The sequence below is a fragment of the Bombina bombina genome, chromosome 3 (assembly GCF_027579735.1).
Source record: "Bombina bombina isolate aBomBom1 chromosome 3, aBomBom1.pri, whole genome shotgun sequence".
In the NCBI taxonomy this organism is placed as follows: Eukaryota; Metazoa; Chordata; class Amphibia; order Anura; family Bombinatoridae; genus Bombina; species Bombina bombina.
In genome coordinates, this window is record NC_069501.1 from 94506937 (window position 1) to 94526401 (window position 19465).

The window sequence follows — 19465 nt, forward strand, 5'->3', positions numbered from 1 at the left end:
CTACATGCGATAAAGAATTTTCGCCTATCCTCTATCCTGTTTGTTTGTTTCTCTGGAAAGCGTAAAGGTCAGAAGGCTACTGCTACTTTTTTTTCCCTCTGGTTGAGAAGTATGATTCGTTTTGCCTATTAGACTGCTGGTCAGCCACCTGCTGAGAGAATTACGGCTCATTCCTCTAGGGCTGTCTCCTCTTCTTGAACTTTTGAATTAAAGTTTCTGTGGAACAGATTTGCAAGGCTGCAACTTGGTCCTCTCTTCATAATTTTTCCAAATTTTACAGATTTGATCATTTTACCTCAACTGAGGCCTCTTTTGGGGTAGAGGTTCTTCAAGCGGTGGTGCCTTCTGTTTAGGTGTGCCTGTCTTGTTCACCCTCCCTAGTCATCTGTGTCCTCTAGCTTGGGTATTGGTTCCCACTAGTAATTGATGACGTTGTGGACTCTCCATATCTTAGGAAAGAAAACTAAATGTATGCTTACCTGATACATTTATTTATTTCCGAATATGGAGTCCAAGACCCCATCCTTTAATTTAAGACTGTTATTTTTGTACTAATCCTCAGGCACCTCTACACCTTTGTGTTATTCCTTTTCCCATTTCCCTTCGGTCAAATGACTGGGGATTGTGGGTAGGGGAGTGACACTTGACAGATTTGTTGTGGTGCTCTTTGCCTCCTCCTGCTGGCCTTGGATGATATTCCCACTAGTAATTGATGACGTCATGGACTCTCCATATCTAGAAAGAAATACATTTATCAGGTAGGCATAAATTTTGTCATGTCATACTCCTGGATAATAAGGGACTTGTTTCTTCTGTTAAGTGTGATCAGTCCACGGGTCATCATTACTTGTGGGATATTAACTGCTCCCCTACAGGAAGTGCAAGAGGATTCACCCAGCAGAGTTGCTATATAGCTCCTCCCCTCTACGTCACCTCCAGTCATTCTCTTGCACCCAACGACTAGATAGGATGTGTGAGAGGACTATGGTGATATATTTAGTTTTTATATCTTCAATCAAAAGTTTGTTATTTTATAATAGCACCGGAGTGTGTTATTCCTTCTCTGGTAGAATTTGAAGAAGAATCTATGATTTTAGCCGGAGTAGTTAAGATCATATTGCTGTTTCTCGGCCATCTGAGGAGAGGTAAACTTCAGATCAGGGGACAGCAGGCAGATTAATCTGCAAAGAGTTATGTAGCAGTTTATTATTTTCTGACATGGAATTGATGAGAAAATCCTGCCATACCGTTATAATGTAAACTCAGCCTTGAATGCAGTAGATGTAGCTGATGTCAGGCTGTCATGTATGTATATTTTACACTTCAGTTTTCTGGGAAATGGTACTTCTCTGGCTTTTAAACTGTATACATAGACTTAACCTATTTTGCAGGGACTTGCAATAGGTTTTAAATGACAATTAATTATTGAGGTAAAACGTTTTTTTGCTGGCATGTAAAAACGTTTTTTTCTCTGAGGTACTGGGCGAAAAAATGTTTTGGGCACTATTTTTCCACTTGGCAATAGTTTTGATTTAAATTAGAGCAGTTCACTGATCCCTCTCACTGTTATGTGTGTGGGGGAGGGGCGATTTTTGGCGCTTTTTCTAAGCATCAGAAAAACTCAGTCAGAGGTTCATTTTCTTCCTGCATGATCCGGTTCATCTCTACAGAGTTCAGGGATCTCCAAAGCCTTTTTTGAGGGAAGTAATCATTACAGCAGAGCTGTGCTGATTGTATTGACTGTGATATAAAAAACGTTTATTTGTGTATTTTTTTCTGCTGCCTGGGTTAGTTATCATTTGCTGAGGGGAACAATCCTTTGCTAAAACTGTATATTCTGACAAAGATTGATGCTATAACTTAATTATTTTATCTGTTATAATATTTTTCTGTGCTTCTTAAAGGCACAGTTCGTTTTCATATTATTTGTAAATTACTTTGAAAAGTATTTCCAAGTTGCTGTTTATTTGCTAGTGTGTTAAACATGTCTGATTCAGAGGAATATCTCTGTGCTATATGTGTTAATGCCAAAGTGGAGCCCAATAGAAATTTATGTACTAAATGTATTGATGCTATTTTAAAAAACAGTCAATCTGTACAAATTGAACATATTTCACCAAACAACGAGGGGAGAGTTATGCCGACTAACTCGCCTCACGTGTCAGTACCTGCATCTCCCGCTCAGGAGGTGCGTGATATTGTAGCGCCGTGTGCATCTGGGCGGCCATTACAAATCACATTACAAGATATGGCTACTGTTATGACTGAAGTTTTGGCTAAACTACCAGAACTAAGAGGTAAACGTGATCACTCTGGGATGAGAACAGAGTGCGCTGATAATGCAAGGGCCATGTCTGATACTGCGTCACAGTTTGCAGAACGTGAAGACGGAGAGCTTCATTCTGTGGGTGACGGTTCTGATCCAAATAAACTGGACTCAGACATTTCAAATTTTAAATTTAAGCTTGAGAACCTCCGTGTGTTACTAGGGGAGGTATTAGCGGCTCTGAATGATTGTAACTCAGTTGCAATCCCAGAAAAAATGTGTAGGTTGGATAAATATTTTGCGGTACCGACGAGTACTGACGTTTTTCCTATACCTAAGAGACTTACTGACATTGTTACTAAGGAGTGGGATAGACCCGGTGTGCCTTTCTCACCCCCTCCTATATTCAGAAAAATGTTTCCAATAGACGCCGCCACACGGGACTTATGGCAAATGGTCCCTAAGGTGGAGGGAGCAGTTTCTACTTTAGCTAAGCGTACCACTATCCCAGTGGAGGATAGCTGTGCTTTTTCAGATCCAATGGATAAAAAATTAGAGGGTTACCTTAAGAAAATGTTTGTTCAACAAGGGTTTATATTGCAACCTCTTGCATGTATTGCGCCTGTCACGGCTGCAGCAGCATTTTGGTTTGAGTCCCTGGAAGAGACACTTCAATCATCCACACTAGATGACATCACACACAAACTTAAATTCCTTAAGTTAGCTAATTCATTTATTTCAGATGCCGTAGTACATTTAACTAAACTTGCGGCTAAAAATTCAGGATTCGCCATTCAGGCACGCAGAGCTCTGTGGCTGAAATCCTGGTCAGCTGATGTTACGTCTAAATCTAAATTGCTTAATATTCCTTTCAAAGGGCAGACCTTATTCGGGCCCGGCTTGAAAGAGATTATTGCTGACATTACAGGAGGTAAAGGTCATGCCCTGCCTCAGGACAAGGCCAAAGCCAAGGCTAGACAGTCCAATTTTCGTTCCTTTCGTAATTTCAAAGCAGGAGCAGCATCAACTTCCTCTGCACCAAAACAGGAAGGAGCTGTTGCTCGCTACAGACAAGGCTGGAAACCTAACCAGTCCTGGAACAGGGGCAAACAGGCCAGAAAACCTGCTGCTGCCCCTAAGACAGCATGAATTGAGGGCCCCCGATCCGGGACCGGATCTAGTGGGGGGCAGACTTTCCCTCTTCGCCCAGGCTTGGGCAAGAGATGTTCAGGATCCCTGGGCGTTAGAGATCATATCTCAGGGATACCTTCTGGACTTCAAATCCTCTCCCCCAAGAGGGAGATTTCATCTGTCAAGGTTGTCAACAAACCTAACAAAGAAGGAAGCGTTTCTACGCTGCGTACAAGATCTTTTATTAATGGGAGTGATCCATCCAGTTCCGCGGTTGGAACAAGGACAAGGGTTTTACTCAAATCTGTTTGTAGTTCCCCAAAAAGAGGGAACCTTCAGGCCAATCTTGGATTTAAAGATCCTAAACAAATTCCTAAGAGTTCCATCGTTCAAGATGGAAACTATTCGAACAATTTTGCCCATGATCCAAGAGGGTCAGTACATGACCACAGTGGATTTAAAGGATGCTTACCTTCACATACCGATTCACAAAAGTCATTACCGGTATCTAAGGTTTGCCTTTTTAGACAGGCATTACCAGTTTGTAGCTCTTCCATTCGGACTGGCTACGGCTCCAAGAATCTTCACAAAGGTTCTGGGCACTCTTCTGGCGGTACTAAGACCGCGAGGAATTTCAGTAGCTCCGTACTTAGACGACATACTGATACAAGCTTCAAGCTTTCAAACTGCCAAATCTCATACAGAGATAGTACTGGCATTTCTAAGGTCGCATGGATGGAAAGTGAACGAAGAGAAAAGTTCTCTCTTTCCACTCACAAGAGTTCCCTTCCTGGGGACTCTGATAGATTCTGTAGAAATGAAGATTTACCTGACAGAGGACAGGTTAACAAAACTTCAAAATGCATGCTGTGTCCTTCATTCCATTCAAGAGACCAGAAATTCTCTTCTATGGTGGCTTTATCGGCCACATCTGTCCAGGGGAATGCCATTCAGCAGGCCAGACTGGTCAATTGTAACAACAGACGCCAGCCTACTAGGTTGGGGCGCTGTCTGGAATTCTCTGAAGGCTCAGGGACTATGGAATCAGGAGGAGAGTCTTCTTCCAATAAACATTCTGGAATTGAGAGCAGTCCTCAATGCTCTTCTGGCTTGGCCCCAGTTAGCAACTCGGGGGTTCATCAGGTTCCAGTCGGACAACATCACGACTGTAGCTTATATCAACCATCAGGGAGGGACAAGAAGCTCCCTAGCAATGATGGAAGTATCGAAGATAATTCGCTGGGCAGAGTCTCACTCTTGCCACCTGTCTGCAATCCACATCCCGGGAGTGGAGAACTGGGAGGCGGATTTCTTAAGTCGTCAGACTTTTCATCCGGGGGAGTGGGAACTTCATCCAGAGGTCTTTGCCCAAATACTTCGACGTTGGGGCAAACCAGAGATAGATCTCATGGCGTCTCGACAGAACGCCAAGCTTCCGCGCTACGGGTCCAGATCCAGGGATCCGGGAGCGGTCCTGATAGATGCCTTGACAGCACCATGGACCTTCAGGATGGCTTATGTGTTTCCACCTTTCCCGATGCTTCCTCGATTGATTGCCAGAATCAAACAGGAGAAAGAATCAGTGATTCTAATAGCGCCTGCATGGCCACGCAGGACTTGGTATACAGATCTGGTGGACATGTCATTCTGTCCACCTTGGTCGTTACCTCTGAAACAGGACCTTCTGATTCAGGGTCCTTTCAAACATCAAAATCTAACTTCTCTGAAGCTGACTGCTTGGAAATTGAACGCTTGATCTTATCAAAGCGTGGTTTTTCTGAGTCAGTTATTGATACCTTAATACAGGCTAGGAAGCCTGTTACCAGAAAGATTTACCATAAAATATGGCGTAAATACCTATATTGGTGCGAATCCAAAGGTTACTCTTGGAGTAAGGTTAGGATTCCTAGGATATTGTCTTTTCTACAAGAAGGTTTAGAAAAGGGGTTATCCGCTAGTTCCTTAAAGGGACAGATCTCAGCTCTGTCCATTCTGTTACACAAGCGTCTGTCAGAAGTTCCAGACGTTCAGGCTTTTTGTCAGGCTTTGGCCAGGATTAAACCTGTGTTTAAAGCTGTGGCTCCACCATGGAGTTTAAACCTTGTTCTTAACGTTTTACAGGGTGTTCCGTTTGAACCCCTTCATTCCATTGATATAAAGTTGTTATCTTGGAAAGTTCTATTTTTAATGGCTATTTCCTCGGCTCGAAGAGTCTCTGAGTTATCAGCCTTACATTGTGATTCTCCTTATTTGATTTTTCACTCGGATAAGGTAGTTCTGCGTACTAAGCCTGGGTTCTTACCTAAGGTAGTCACTAACAGGAATATCAATCAGGAGATTGTTGTTCCATCCTTGTGCCCAAATCCTTCTTCGAGGAAGGAACGTCTTTTGCACAATCTGGATGTAGTTCGTGCCCTTAAATTTTATTTACAGGCAACTAAAGATTTTCGACAAACGTCTTCCCTGTTTGTCGTTTACTCTGGTCAGAGGAGAGGTCAAAAAGCTTCTGCTACCTCTCTCTCTTTTTGGCTTCGTAGCATAATTCGTTTAGCTTATGAGACTGCTGGACAGCAGCCTCCTGAAAGAATTACAGCTCATTCCACTAGAGCTGTGGCTTCCACTTGGGCCTTTAAGAATGAGGCCTCTGTTGAACAGATTTGCAAGGCTGCAACTTGGTCTTCGCTTCATACTTTTTCTAAATTTTACAAATTTGACACTTTTGCTTCCTCGGAGGCTATTTTTGGGAGAAAGGTTCTTCAGGCAGTGGTTCCTTCTGTATAAAGAGCCTGCCTATCCCTCCCGTCATCCGTGTACTTTTGCTTTGGTATTGGTATCCCACAAGTAATGATGACCCGTGGACTGATCACACTTAACAGAAGAAAACATAATTTATGCTTACCTGATAAATTCCTTTCTTCTGTAGTGTGATCAGTCCACGGCCCGCCCTGTTTTTTAAGGCAGGTAAATATTTTTTAAATTATACTCCAGTCACCACTACACCCTTGGCTTCTCCTTTCTCGTTGGTCCTTGGTCGAATGACTGGAGGTGACGTAGAGGGGAGGAGCTATATAGCAACTCTGCTGGGTGAATCCTCTTGCACTTGCTGTAGGGGAGCAGTTAATATCCCACAAGTAATGATGACCCGTGGACTGATCACACTACAGAAGAAAGGAATTTATCAGGTAAGCATAAATTATGTTTTCTTGGTATCACAGCATCCTGTAGACACTCTTTGAGAAGGCAGAAGGCAACAGTGTTTATTTTTGTGCTATCTTATTTTTTTTTTTGCATTTCTCTCCAGATTACCTATTCTCTCTCCATTCATCTTTTGAGTTAGATTTGTCCTTTAAACATATTGCTAATGCCTTTCTTCCTTGCATAGGAATAATAAGCCTATGCTACATCTACTCATTCTTCCTTTTGTAGGATGGGAAATTCTTTTGTAAGTATGAAGCGGTCTCCAAGCCATTTTTTTTAATGTGCTCTCGGGAGGGCAAGATCTTCGGGTTCCCTGGCCGTGCAGACTCATTGCTCTTCTTGGTCCCCCGGCCAGAAGGTCCTGCAGACATCAGAAGTTATTTTCTCCATCTTTCGGCTGGGGCACCAGATGGAGAACTAGAATCTTCCCCCTGGAGGCGTGGCCTCCATCCTCCAGGGTTTCAAACTTTCCTAGGGGCTGCTGCCACCAGCCCCATGAAGGCAACAAGACAGGTCCCAAAACCAGAAGGCCTAGGGTCCCTCCCTGACTCCCACCAGGTGGGAGGTGCAAACTAAACAAAATCATGTGCATAGTCAAAAATCAAATCCAGTGTGGTTTTAGCCCAAAAGTAGTAATAAGGGTTTAAGGGAGATCCATCCCTACCAGGAGCACTGCCACTACTCCTGGTAGTTCAGTGGCACTAGGCAAGTGTTGTGCACATATAGTGCTCCCTAGCCCACATGGAGACAGGGCAAAAATACAAATTAAGGGACCAAGCATCCTGATGGAAAGCCATGATCCATGTGCTTAGAGTGAGTGCATTTAGCTGGAGCCAGACATCCATAGGGCCTCCCTTCTGACCCCAGGCTTCACACTTCCCAGCCTTAAGTCATTGATACGTTTCCCAACTCCTCCTGCCTTATAGGGAGTCGGTACTACACTTGATCATAGCCAAAAGGCTGAGAAGCTTTGACTCCCAGAGTCCTCTGTGTTTAAGTGGGATTTATATGAACCTGCACTGCGGGTGCACAACCAGTATGCTTCAACAGAAACAGCTTGCTCAGTTGGGTAGATTTCAGTCTCATTGCTAATTTAGTTATTTTAAAAATTGACACAGATATTGTTACCACTTTCTCTTGTAAGGTGTATCCAGTCCACGGATTCATCCATTACTTGTGGGATATTCTCCTTCCCAACAGGAAGCTGCAAGACGATCACCCACAGCAGAGCTGTCTATATAGCTCCTCCCCTAACTGCCACCCCCAGTCATTCTCTTGCAGCTCTCGACAAGGGAAGTATCAAGAGAGATGTGGTGAATTAGTGTAGTTTATCTTCAATCAAAAGTTTGTTATTTTTAAACGGTACCGGGGTTGTACTGTTTTTTACCTCAGGCAGAAATTAGAAGAAGAGTTTTGCCTGAGGTTTTTGATGATATTAGCAGGTTGTAACTAAGGTCCACTGCTGTTCTCACACATAACTGAAGAGTATGGGGAAACTTCAGCTGGGAGAACGGCCTGCAGAATTAACTGCCCTGAGGTATGTTCAGTATATTTTTTTTCTAGAGGAATAAGAACTAGAAAATGCTGACAGTGCCTGATATATTTAAGGTAAGCCTGATTGCAGTGATTTAATAACGACTGGCATCATGCTTGCAGTAAAGGGTAATATTCATATTACTTTCTATTATGGCTTAGTATGTAAAACGTTTGCATATATATAAAGAACGTTTTTTTACTGATAGTGATAAATCTTTATGTGGGGCCTAGATTTCCACATGGCTGACTAGATTTCTCCTAGGAGTAGTTATTTATGGCCCTTTCACTTTGAGTGCATGGTGGGAGGGACCTATTTTTGCGCTCTAATTGCGCAGTTGTTTTTACATTCTGAGACATCCAGCTTCCCTGAAGGAGTCCCCTGACATATTGGACCTCTGTAAAGGGTTTTTTTGTGCCTACAAAAGTCGTTTTATGGGAAGGTAGGAGCCACAGTAGAGCTGTGGCAGTTTGCTTGTGACTGTTTTAACGGTTTTACCGTTTTTTTGCTTCGTTTTTGAGCCTGAGGGGTTAATCATCCATTTGCAAGTGGGTGCAATGCTATTTTAGTCTGTTATACACACTGTAAAAATTTCATAAAGTTAACTGCTTTTTTCACTGTTTTGCAGTTTTTGTGTTTGTTTTTTTCCCTTAAAGGCACAGTACCGTTTTTTTATAATCTGCTTTTTCACATTAATTAAAGTGTTTTTCAAGCTTGCTGGTCTCATTACTAGTCTGTTAACCATGTCTGACATAGAGGAAACTCCTTGTTCATTATGTTTAGAAGCCATTGTGGAACCCCCTCTTAGAATGTGTACCAAATGTACTGATCTTACTATAAGTTATAAAGACCATATTCTGGCTTTAAAAGATTTATCACCAGAGGAAATTGACAAGGGGGAAGTTATGCCGACTAACTCTCCCCACGTGTCAGAGCCTATAACTCCCGCTCAAGGGGCGCCAAGTACATCTAGTGCGCCCATTGCGTATACTTTACAAGACATGGCGGCAGTTATGAATCATACTCTTACAGAAGTATTGTCCAAACTGCCAGGGTTACAAGGAAAGCGAGACAGCTCTGGGGCTAGAACAAATACAGAGCTCTCTGACTCTTTAGTAGCTATGTCTGATATACCCTCACAATGTGCAGAAGCAGAAGAAGGAGAGCTTCTATCTGTGGGTGATTTTTCTGATTCAGGAAAGACACTTCAACCTGATTCTTATATGTCTACATTTAAATTTAAGCTTGAACACCTCCGCATGTTGCTCAGGGAGGTTTTAGCAACTCTGGATGACTGTGACGCCATTGTAGTCCCAGAGATATTGTGTAAATTGGATAAATACTATGCAGTGCCTGTTTATACTGATATTTTTCCAATACCTAAGAGGTTTTCAGAAATGATTACTAAGGAATGGGATAGACCAGGTGTACCGTTCTCTCCCCCTCCTGTTTTTAAAAAGATGTTTCCCATAGATGCCGCTACAAGGGACTTGGGGGAAACGGTCCCTAAGGTGGAGGGAGCAGTCTCTACCCTAGCGAAGCGTACAACTATCCCTGTCGAGGACAGTTGTGCTTTTCTAGATCCAATGGACAAAAAATTAGAGGGTTACCTTAAGAAAATTTTTATTCAACAAGGTTTTATTCTCCAGCCTCTTGCATGCATTGCCCCAGTCACTGCTGCTGCGGCCTTCTGGTTTGAGTCTCTAGAAGAGGCTCTACAGGTAGAAACCCCATTGATGATATCCTTGACAAGCTTAAAGCTCTTAAGCTAGCCAATTGATTTGTTTCTGACGCCGTTGTTCATTTAACCAAGCTAACGGCTAAAAACTCAGGTTTTGCTATTCAGGCGCGTAGGGCGCTATGGCTTAAATCCTGGTCAGCTGACGTTACTTCAAAGTCTAAGCTTCTCAATATTCCCTTCAAGGGGCAGACCCTATTCGGGCCTGGACTGAAAGAGATCATTTCTGATATTACTGGAGGAAAAGGTCACGCCCTTCCTCAGGATAGGTCCAACAAATTAAGGACCAAACAGACTAATTTTCGTTCCTTTCGAAATTTCAAGAGTGGCGCAGCTTCAACTTCCTCTAATACAAAACAACAAGTCCAAACAGGCAAAGAAGCCCGCCGATGATAAATCGACATGAAGGGGTGGCCCCCGATCCGGGATCGGATTGAGTAGGGGGCAGATTGTCCCATTTCTCAGACTCTTGGTTTCAGGATGTTCAGGACACTTGGGTTCTGGAGGTCGTATCTCGGATAGGATATCGGATAGGATTTAAGTCTCATCGACCCAGGGGCAAATTCCTTCTCTCCAGACTGTCTACAAGACCAGAGAAGAGGACTGCCTTCTAGTCTCTTTAGGAGTAATTGTTCCGGTACCTGCATCAGAAAGAGGTCTGGGGTTTTATTCAAACCTCTTCGTAGTTCCCAAAAAGGAGGGAACTTTTCGTCTAATTCTGGACTTGAAGTGTCTAAACAAATTTTCTAAGCATCCCATCCTTCAAGATGGAGACAATATGATCAATCCTTCCCCTGGTTCAGGAAGGACAGTTTGACTACCATAGACCTGAAGGATCCATGCCTTCACGTTCTGATACACAAGGAAAATTTTCAATACCTAAGGTTTGCTTTTCTGGACCAACACTTTCAGTTCATAGCACTTCCGTTAGGCTTAGCTACTTCTCCAAGAATATTTTCAAAGGTTCTAGGAGCTCTCCTAGCAGTTGCCAGAACATGAGGTATCGCAGTTGCACCTTACCTGGACGATATCTTGGTACAGGCACCATATTTTTGGCTAGCAAGGGAGCACTCAGAATTCCTTCTAAGTCTTCTTCGGTCACATGGATGTAAGATAAATTTGGAAAAGAGTTCTCTTACTCCAAATACCAGGGCAAATTTCCTACATACAGTTATAGACTCGGTATCCATGAAGATTTTTCTAACAGATCAAAGACGTTGCAAGCTAACATCAGCTTGCCTTGCCCTCCAGGCCTTCTTTAGTCCTTCGGTGGCCCAGTGTATGGAGGTGATTGGCATCATGGTGTCCTGTATGGACATCATTCCTTTCGCCAGATAACATCTCAGACCCTTACAACTATGCATGCTGAGACAATTGAACGGCGACTATTCAGACCTGTCCCAAAAGATAATACCGGACAGCCTGTCGAGAGATTCACTCTCTTGGTGGCTCTGTCAAGATCACCTGCCCTTAGGCACGTGCTTCTTGAGACCATCCTGGGAGATTGAGACAACGGACGCAAGTCTATCCGGCTGGGGTGCCAGGAAGGCACATGGTCTGTGGACTCGGGAGGAGTCCACGTTACCGATCAATATTTTGCAACTTCAGGCAATCTTCAATGCCCTAAAGGCTTGGCCCCATCTGGGTTCATCCCAATTTATCATATTTCAATCGGACAATATAACTTCGGTGGCCTACATCAACAATCAGGGAGGAACGAGGAGTTCCTTAGCGATGAGAGGTTTCTCAGATCCTGGAATGGGTGGAGACCCACAACTGTATGCTGTCAGCGATTCACATTCCAGGTGTGGACAACTGGGAAGCAGACTTCCTTAGCAGGCAATCCTTTCACCTGGGGGAATGGTCCACCCGAGGTATTTGCAGAGATATGTTCCAGATGGGGGATGCTGACGATAGACTTCGGCCTCCTGTCTAAATGCCAAACTACCCAGGTATGGGTCGAGATTGAGGGATCTGCACTGGTGTTAAGAGCGTGGTTTTTCTTGACATATGGTTAAGGTTGCCAGAATTTTATCTTTTCTCCAGGATTGACTGGAGAAGGATCTATCTGCTAGTTCTCTGAAGGGACAGATATCGGCCCTGTCGGTGTTACTGCACAAGAGATTGACTGAGCTTCCGAATGTGCAGTCCTTTGTTAAGGCTCTGACTAGGATCAGACCTGTGTTTAGAAGGGTGGCTGCGCCTTGAAGTCTCAACCTTGTTGTTCGTGTGTTGCAGCAGGCTCTGTTTGAGCCAATGCATAATGTTGACATTAAACTGTTATCCTGGAAGGTTCTGTTTCTGTTGGCTATTGCCTCTGCTCGCACAGTCTCTGAGATTTCTGCCTTGCAATGTGAGCCCCCTTACCTTGTTTTACACTCCGATAAGACAGTTTTACGTACTTAGTTAGGTTTCCTTCCTAAGGTGGTGTTAGATTGTAACATTAATCAGGAGATTATTGTTCCTTCCTTGTGTCCCAATCCTTCCTCGGCAAAGGAACGTTTGCTCCACGCTTCATCTTTGTTTGTCATCTATGTAGATAAACTTTGAGGTCAGAAGGCCACTACGTCTTCCCTGTCTTTCTGGTTGAGGAGTGTCATCCGCCTAGCTTATGAGACAGCGGGGCAACAGCCTCCTGAGAGGATTATGGCTCATTCCACTAGAGCAGTAGTTTCTTCCTTGGCCTTTAAGAACGAAACCTATATGGATCAGATTTGTAAGGCGGCTACCTGCTCTTCCTTACATACTTTTTCTAAATTTTACAAGTTTGATGTGTTTGCTTCGGCTGAAGCAGCTTTCGGGAGAAAGGTTTTGCAGGCTGTGGTGCCCTCAGATTAGGGTTCGCCTCCTTTTTGTTCCCTCCCGTTATTCCTTCAGTGTCCTCTGGAGCTTTGGGTATGGTTTTCCCAACAGTAAGGAATGAAGTTGTGGACTCTCCCTGCCTTATGGAAAGAAAACAAAATTTATGCTTACCAGAAAAATTCCTTTCTTTCCTGGCAGGGAGAGTTCACGACCCTGCCAGTAAGATATTTTTGTTTAGTCAGCTCCCTTTTTATAATTTATTCTGGCACCTTTATACTCTGATGTTTCTCCTACTTTTCCTTGTTCTCTCTACCAAATGACTGGGAGGATAGGGGAAGTGGGAGAGATATTTAAGCCTTTGGCTGGGGTGTCTTTGCCTCCTCCTGGTGGCCAGGTGCTGTATTTTCCAACAGTAAGGAATCGTTGTGGACTCTCCCTGCCAGAAAAGAAATATAAATCAATTTTGTTTTTCTGGGGGACCATAATAAAGTGCATTGCAATAGTCCAAATGCAATGTCACTAAAGCATGGATGATAGTGAGAAGATGCTCTGCAGTAATCAGGTGTCCTTTCTATATTCTTAAAATGAAATATTTAGGCTTGGACTGTGGCTGATGTATAACATTTCAAGATTTCTTACTAAGGTTTGTGGTTTTGATTCTCCACATTGCAGACTAATGTGTTGATATTGTTGCAGCTTAGTTTTCCTCATGTACCTTCTGCCCAGCACAAACACTTCTGTTTCGTAGGCATTTGGTTTCAACCAGTTGGTATTCATCCAATCCCAGAGATCAGCAAGATACATATTGGCTGTTTCTATTACATTTGAGTTTGGCTTGGAGAAGATATATAGTTGTGTGTTGTTTGTTTAACAAAGATAACATGTTGTCTTATTTCTGTCTGCATATGCCCTGCAAATACCATGGGAGATGGGATGGAGCCCTGTGGGACTCCGCACAGCAAGGTATTATGTGCAGAGGAGCATACATTACACTCTGGGTTCGGTCAGAAATTATTTGAACTAACTTAGGACTGTACCAACCAACCCACAGACATCCTGCAGGTGGTTTAATAAAATGTTGTGGTCTACTGTTTCAAATGCAGCAGAGAGATCAAGGTTGATTAGTGTTGAACACTCACCCCTGTGATGGCGTCCAATAGATGTCTATATGGACGCCATCAAATCATTCTGAACATTTTTCCTTATTTATATATTTCTCTGGACCTAACAACTTTTTTTTACTGCTTATTCATCTAGAGCAGTGCTACTTCTTTGGTACTGAAGCCTCAATAAACCAGATTTGTAAGACAGCCACCTAGTCACATTTGCACGTGTTTTCAAACTTTTGCCATTCTGACGGCCATGGTGCTTGATTAGTAATTCACATGCCTTACTTTTCTTGTGCCACCCTATTACTTTGTGGTTTCTTTGACTTCACTGCTTGGTTATAAGATCCCACATGTGATGTCTTGTGGACTCTAACCATCTTATGAAAGAAAACAAAATGTATGCTTACCTGATTTATTTTATGATGGTGAGATTCCACAAGTCCCAGTCTGGTCTTTCAGTACAGTTTGCGACACAACCTGTTTTGCACTCCATTTGCACCGCTTTGTCCTTTCCTACTTTTCTGTTTTCCCTCCTCTACTTGGCCATATGTATGACACAGATAGTGGGAGGGTTCAGAGCTCTGGTATATTGGGGTGTTTTTGCCGCCTCCTTGTTGCTTGGAGTGTAATCCCACATGTGGTGATTTGTGGACTTACCATTATGAAAGAATCGTACATTTTGTTTCTAGTTCAAATTTGTTTCAAAGTCTAGAGAATGCTTTGGCCATGTCCTCCTCATTCTAAACATTGGGTGTTTCTCCAGCAATTTTGTTTTTACTGTTTCACAAATATGTAAGCTTATTACAATATTTAGACCACTTTTTTTTTGACAATTGGGTCCCATTACTAAAGGTTTGTCCATTGCTTTTGTTCAACTTCACTTTTCTGCACATTTACATTACTCAGTGGAAGATTGATTTCCATCTTTATGACAAAATTTTCATTCAGACTTTACTTCACAGACTTGAGATGGTTAGAGATCCTAATTTTCTGGAAACCTATTTTTAATAAATTTTGTTACCCATTGTAGTTCTGGAATAGATCAAAAACCTAATGCATGTTTGACTTGCAGGACTTGCTTGTGAGAATTTGTTATGTAACTTTTTTTTATTTTCCTCTGCTAAAATATTTTCATTTTGTAAAATGCATCATTACTGCATTTTAATTTGCTGTGTTTGGTCAGTCTACATTTGTAATATATTTTTTTTATTTTTACTTTATAGAAAGTGAAACTGAAGATCATTTTTCAACATCCTCTACGTCTTCATCTACGCATTCCTCTGATTCCTCCTCATCCAAGAGCTCAAAAGAAACTGAATTCAGTAATCACTCTGCTTCCTGTACTAACAACTCAGGAGTTAATGGCTTTAAAAAGGCTATGGGACCCAGTGAAAGACAGAGTAGTTCTTTCCTTAAGTACAAAGGTAGTTGTTTGTTTGTTATCTGTAGTGCATGAAGACAACATTTTAAAACGTTAGTTCAGTGTCTATATAATTTTTTAATGTAGCACAATTTCTCTCATATTACTTAAAGGGACAGTCAACACCACAATTTTTGTTGTTTAAAAAGAAAGATTATACCTTTATTACCCATTCCTTAGTTTTGCATAACCAACACTGTTATAGAAATACACTTTTTACCTCTGTGATTACCTTGTATCTAAGCTTCTGCAAACTGTCCCCTTATTTCAGTTCTTTTGACAGACTTGCATTTTAGCCAATCAGTGCTCACTCCAGGGCAACTTCACGTGCAAGAGCTCAATGTTCTCTATATGAAACACATGAACTAATGCCCTCTAGTGGCCAAAATGCATTCAAATTAGAGGCAGTCTTCAAGGACTAATAAATCAGCATATTAACCTCTTAGAATTAGCTTTCAACTAAAAATACCAAGAGAGCAAAGAAAAATTTGTGATAAAAGTAAATTGGAAAGTTGTTTAAATTACATTTCCTATTTAAATCATGAAAGATATTTTGGGACCTGACTGTCCCTTTAAGACTTGTGAGTATATATAGCAGTGATGTCCAGTTCTTTTTATGCGGTTCTCTACTTCTTCATCTTTCCTTGTTCTTTTGTTTTTCTCCTATTTGCAACATGTGTAGCACCAGAAGATAAGATATAAGCCCTTAACATAGCTCTCTGTCAGGTATTCCAGACATTTCTGGTCGTCTGGACATTTTGCCCGTCTGCTATTCAACTATGATGCAAACATACTTTTGGTATTATGTTTCTTTTCAAATGGGGGCATAAATATTGGTTACCTTGTATTTCTCATGCTTTTACTAACTACGGGTGACATCTCCCCTAATCCTGGTCCCCAACAACTGCCTAGCCGTGCACATCCATGTGTACCGTCCCATAGACTCAGAAAACAAAACTCTGCAAACCTTACTCCCATTCCTCTTGCATCAAAAGCCACTACCCCTTTCACTTGCGCACTCTGGAACTCTCGTTCTGTTTGCAACAAGCTCACCTCTATACATGACCTCTTTATCTCCCGCTCCCTCAACCTTCTGGCCCTAACAGAAACCTGGCTCCCCTAGACACAGCATCCACTGCTGCTCTGTCACATGGGGGTCTCCACTTCAGCCACACCCCTAGGTCTGGTAATAGACAAGGAGGTGGTGTAGGTATTTTACTTTCCTCTCGTTGCACCTTTCAACAAATACATCCCATCTTTTCCCTCACATTTCGCTCTTTCGAAACCCACATGATTCGCTTATTCTCTCCTCTCTCTATACGTGTTTCAGTCATATACCCACCCCCTGGCTTCTCAACTCAATTTCTAGATCACTTGGCTGCCTGGCTACCTTATTTCCTTTCCCCAGACACCCCTGCCCTCATTCTTGATGACTTCAACATCCCTCTTGACAATCCCACTGCCTCCTCTGCAAAACAACTTCTGCAACTCACTTCCTCTTTCGGTTTGTCACAATGGACTGATTCTCCCACTCACAGACGGTCACTTTCTTGACCTGATCTTTAGCTATCGATGCACTCTCTCAAACTTCACAAACTCCTTCTTTCTAACCACCATCTCCTTACTTGCAACATAACATATCCCTCCCTACAACTCTCCCTCCTTCTACTCCTCACACCAAACTTCACAGAAGCATTATGTCATTAGATCAGCAACATCTTGCTATTTCCCTCGAACCTCTCCTCTCATCCTTCTCCTGCCCTGAACAATCTATCTGCCACTATAATTCCACCCTTACGTCCGTCCTTGACAATCTGACCCCTCTTACCATAGCTCGGAAATCACACACTCATCCTCAGCCCTGGCATACTACTCTGACACGTTACCTACGCAAATGTTCCTGTACTGCTGAGCAGCACTGGAGAAAATCTCTGAGTTCAGCTGATTTTCTTCACTACAAATTCATCTTGAACTCCTACTATTCTGCCCTTAATCTCCATAAGCAACACTACTTCTCTACTCTTATCTCTAATCTTTCTTCAAACCCAAAACATCTGTTCTCCACTTTCAATACTCTCCTCCTCCCTCCCCAACCTCCTAATACAACTTCTCTGTCAGCTCAAGACTTTGCCAGCCACTTCCATAACAAAATTGACTCCATCAGAAATGAAATCAGCTCTCAACATAATTCCATTCTCTCACCCCCTCAAATGCTCTCAATCAACCAAAACCCACATAACCTTAAACTTAGCTCATTCTCCCCTGTTACTCAGGAAGAAGTTTCGGCACTTATACTGCGCTCTCCCCTCACTACCTGTCCCCTTGACCCTATCCCCTCACAGCTACTCCCCTCCCTCTCTGCTACCCTTACCCCTATACTAACACACATTTTCAACCTCTCCCTCAGCACTGTTATATTTCCCTCATCGCTGAAACATGCACTGGTCACACCTATCCTCAAAAAACCTTCCCTTGATCCTACCTCAACATCCAACTACCGCCCTATTTCCCTCCTCCCTCTTGCCTCAAAGCTTCTCGAAAAACTAGTATATGCACGCCTATCCCATTTCCTTACGTTAAACTCCCTTCTTGACCCACTGCAATCTGGATTTCGTCCCCATCACTCCACAGAGACAGCAATAGTTAAGGATACCAATGACCTATTTACAGCAAAATCAAAAGGCCACTTCTCTCTGCTTATCCTCCTTGATCTGTCCGCAGCCTTTGACACTGTTGATCACCTTCTTTTGCTCCAAACCCTCCAATCCTTCGGCATCTGTGACACAGCCCTCTCGTGGCTCTCTTCCTACCTGTCAAACTGTACATTTAGTGTAGCCTTCTCTGGGGCCTTCTCTGCCCCGTCACCACTTTCTGTCGGAGTACCGCAAGGCTCTGTCCTCGGTCCCCTTCTCTTCTCAATCTACATGTCATCACTAGGTTCCCTAATAAAGTCCCATGGTTTCCCTATATCATTTGTATGCCGACCACACCCAAATCTACTTCTCTGCACCAGACCTATCTCCTTCATTGCTAACCCGTGTCACTAACTGTCTTTCTCACAACTCTTCCTGGATGTCCTCTCACTACCTCAAGCTAAATCTCTCCAAAACTGAGCTTATTTCCCCCTCTTCTTCCAAAATCTCCACCCCCAATCTCTCTATAACTGTCGACAACTCCATCATTACCCCTACCCTGCATGCCCGATGTCTCGGGGTCACATTTGACTCAGATCTTTCTTTCACTCCTCACATTCAGTCCTTGGCTAAAGCCTGCCGCTTCCACCTTAAAAACATCTCTAAAATTAGACACTTCCTTACACAAGACACAACTAAGATTTTAATCCACTCTCTCTTCCTTTCCCGCCTCGATTACTGCAACTCTGTCCTCTCTGGTCTCCCCACCTGCCGCCTTGCTCCTTTACAATCCATAATGAATGCCTCTGCCAGACTCATCTTCCTTACACGTCGCTTTTCATCTGCTGCACCTCTCTGCCAATCCCTTCACTGGCTTCCTCTTGCCTCTAGGATCAAACACAAAATTCTCACTCTGCCATACAAAGCCCTCAACTGCACTGCACCCCCCTATATCTCAGACCTTGACTCCAGATACTCTCCCTCACGTCCCCTTCGCTCTGCTCATGACCTCCTACTCTCCTCCTCTCTTGTTACCTTATCACACTCCCGTTTACAGGACTTCTCCAGACTAGCTCCCATCTTGTGGAACTCTCTGCCTCGCTCCACAAGAGACTCCCCTAGTTTTGAAAGCTTTAAGCGCTCCCCAGTGGCGTCACTAGGGTTGGTGTCACCCGGTGCGGTAAGTTATGGTGTCACCCCCCCCCCCAGAAAGCAGACACACACAAAAACACAGGCAAACACACATACAAACACTCAGACACACTTAAAACATACTCAGATGCACACACAAACACTCGGAAACACACTCAGACACACACACAAAAACACACACACAAAAACACTGAGACACACACACACACACACAAAAAAACTCAGACACACACATACAAAATATGTAAACTGCACTGCATTAATTATAAAGCTCATGCCTAGAGCTGCTCCCTGGCTCAGCAGAGCATCAAATGAAAGATAAACAGAGCACTCTAAAAATAAATCACTAAAGAAAAGTTTTAGGTGCAAACTATGAAAATTCTGCTCTCTGACTCTGTTCCAAGCCTGTTAGTGCACAGCTCCGGGCCGCGTGCCTACCGCTTCTTATGGCCAATCACTTCTGCACTCTGCCCACCCCCAGA

The 19465-nt window shown here is 43.1% G+C and overlaps 1 protein-coding gene across 1 annotated transcript in view; it reads left to right on the top strand.

Moving 5' to 3' along the window:
* BRWD1 (bromodomain and WD repeat domain containing 1) overlaps positions 1-19465 on the top strand; it is a gene marked incomplete in the record, with an annotated part of 1309461 nt that overhangs the window by 1179121 nt on the left and 110875 nt on the right. The window contains 1 exon segment of the mRNA XM_053705925.1: positions 15002-15202. Within this exon segment, the coding sequence (XP_053561900.1) occupies positions 15002-15202 (201 nt within the window).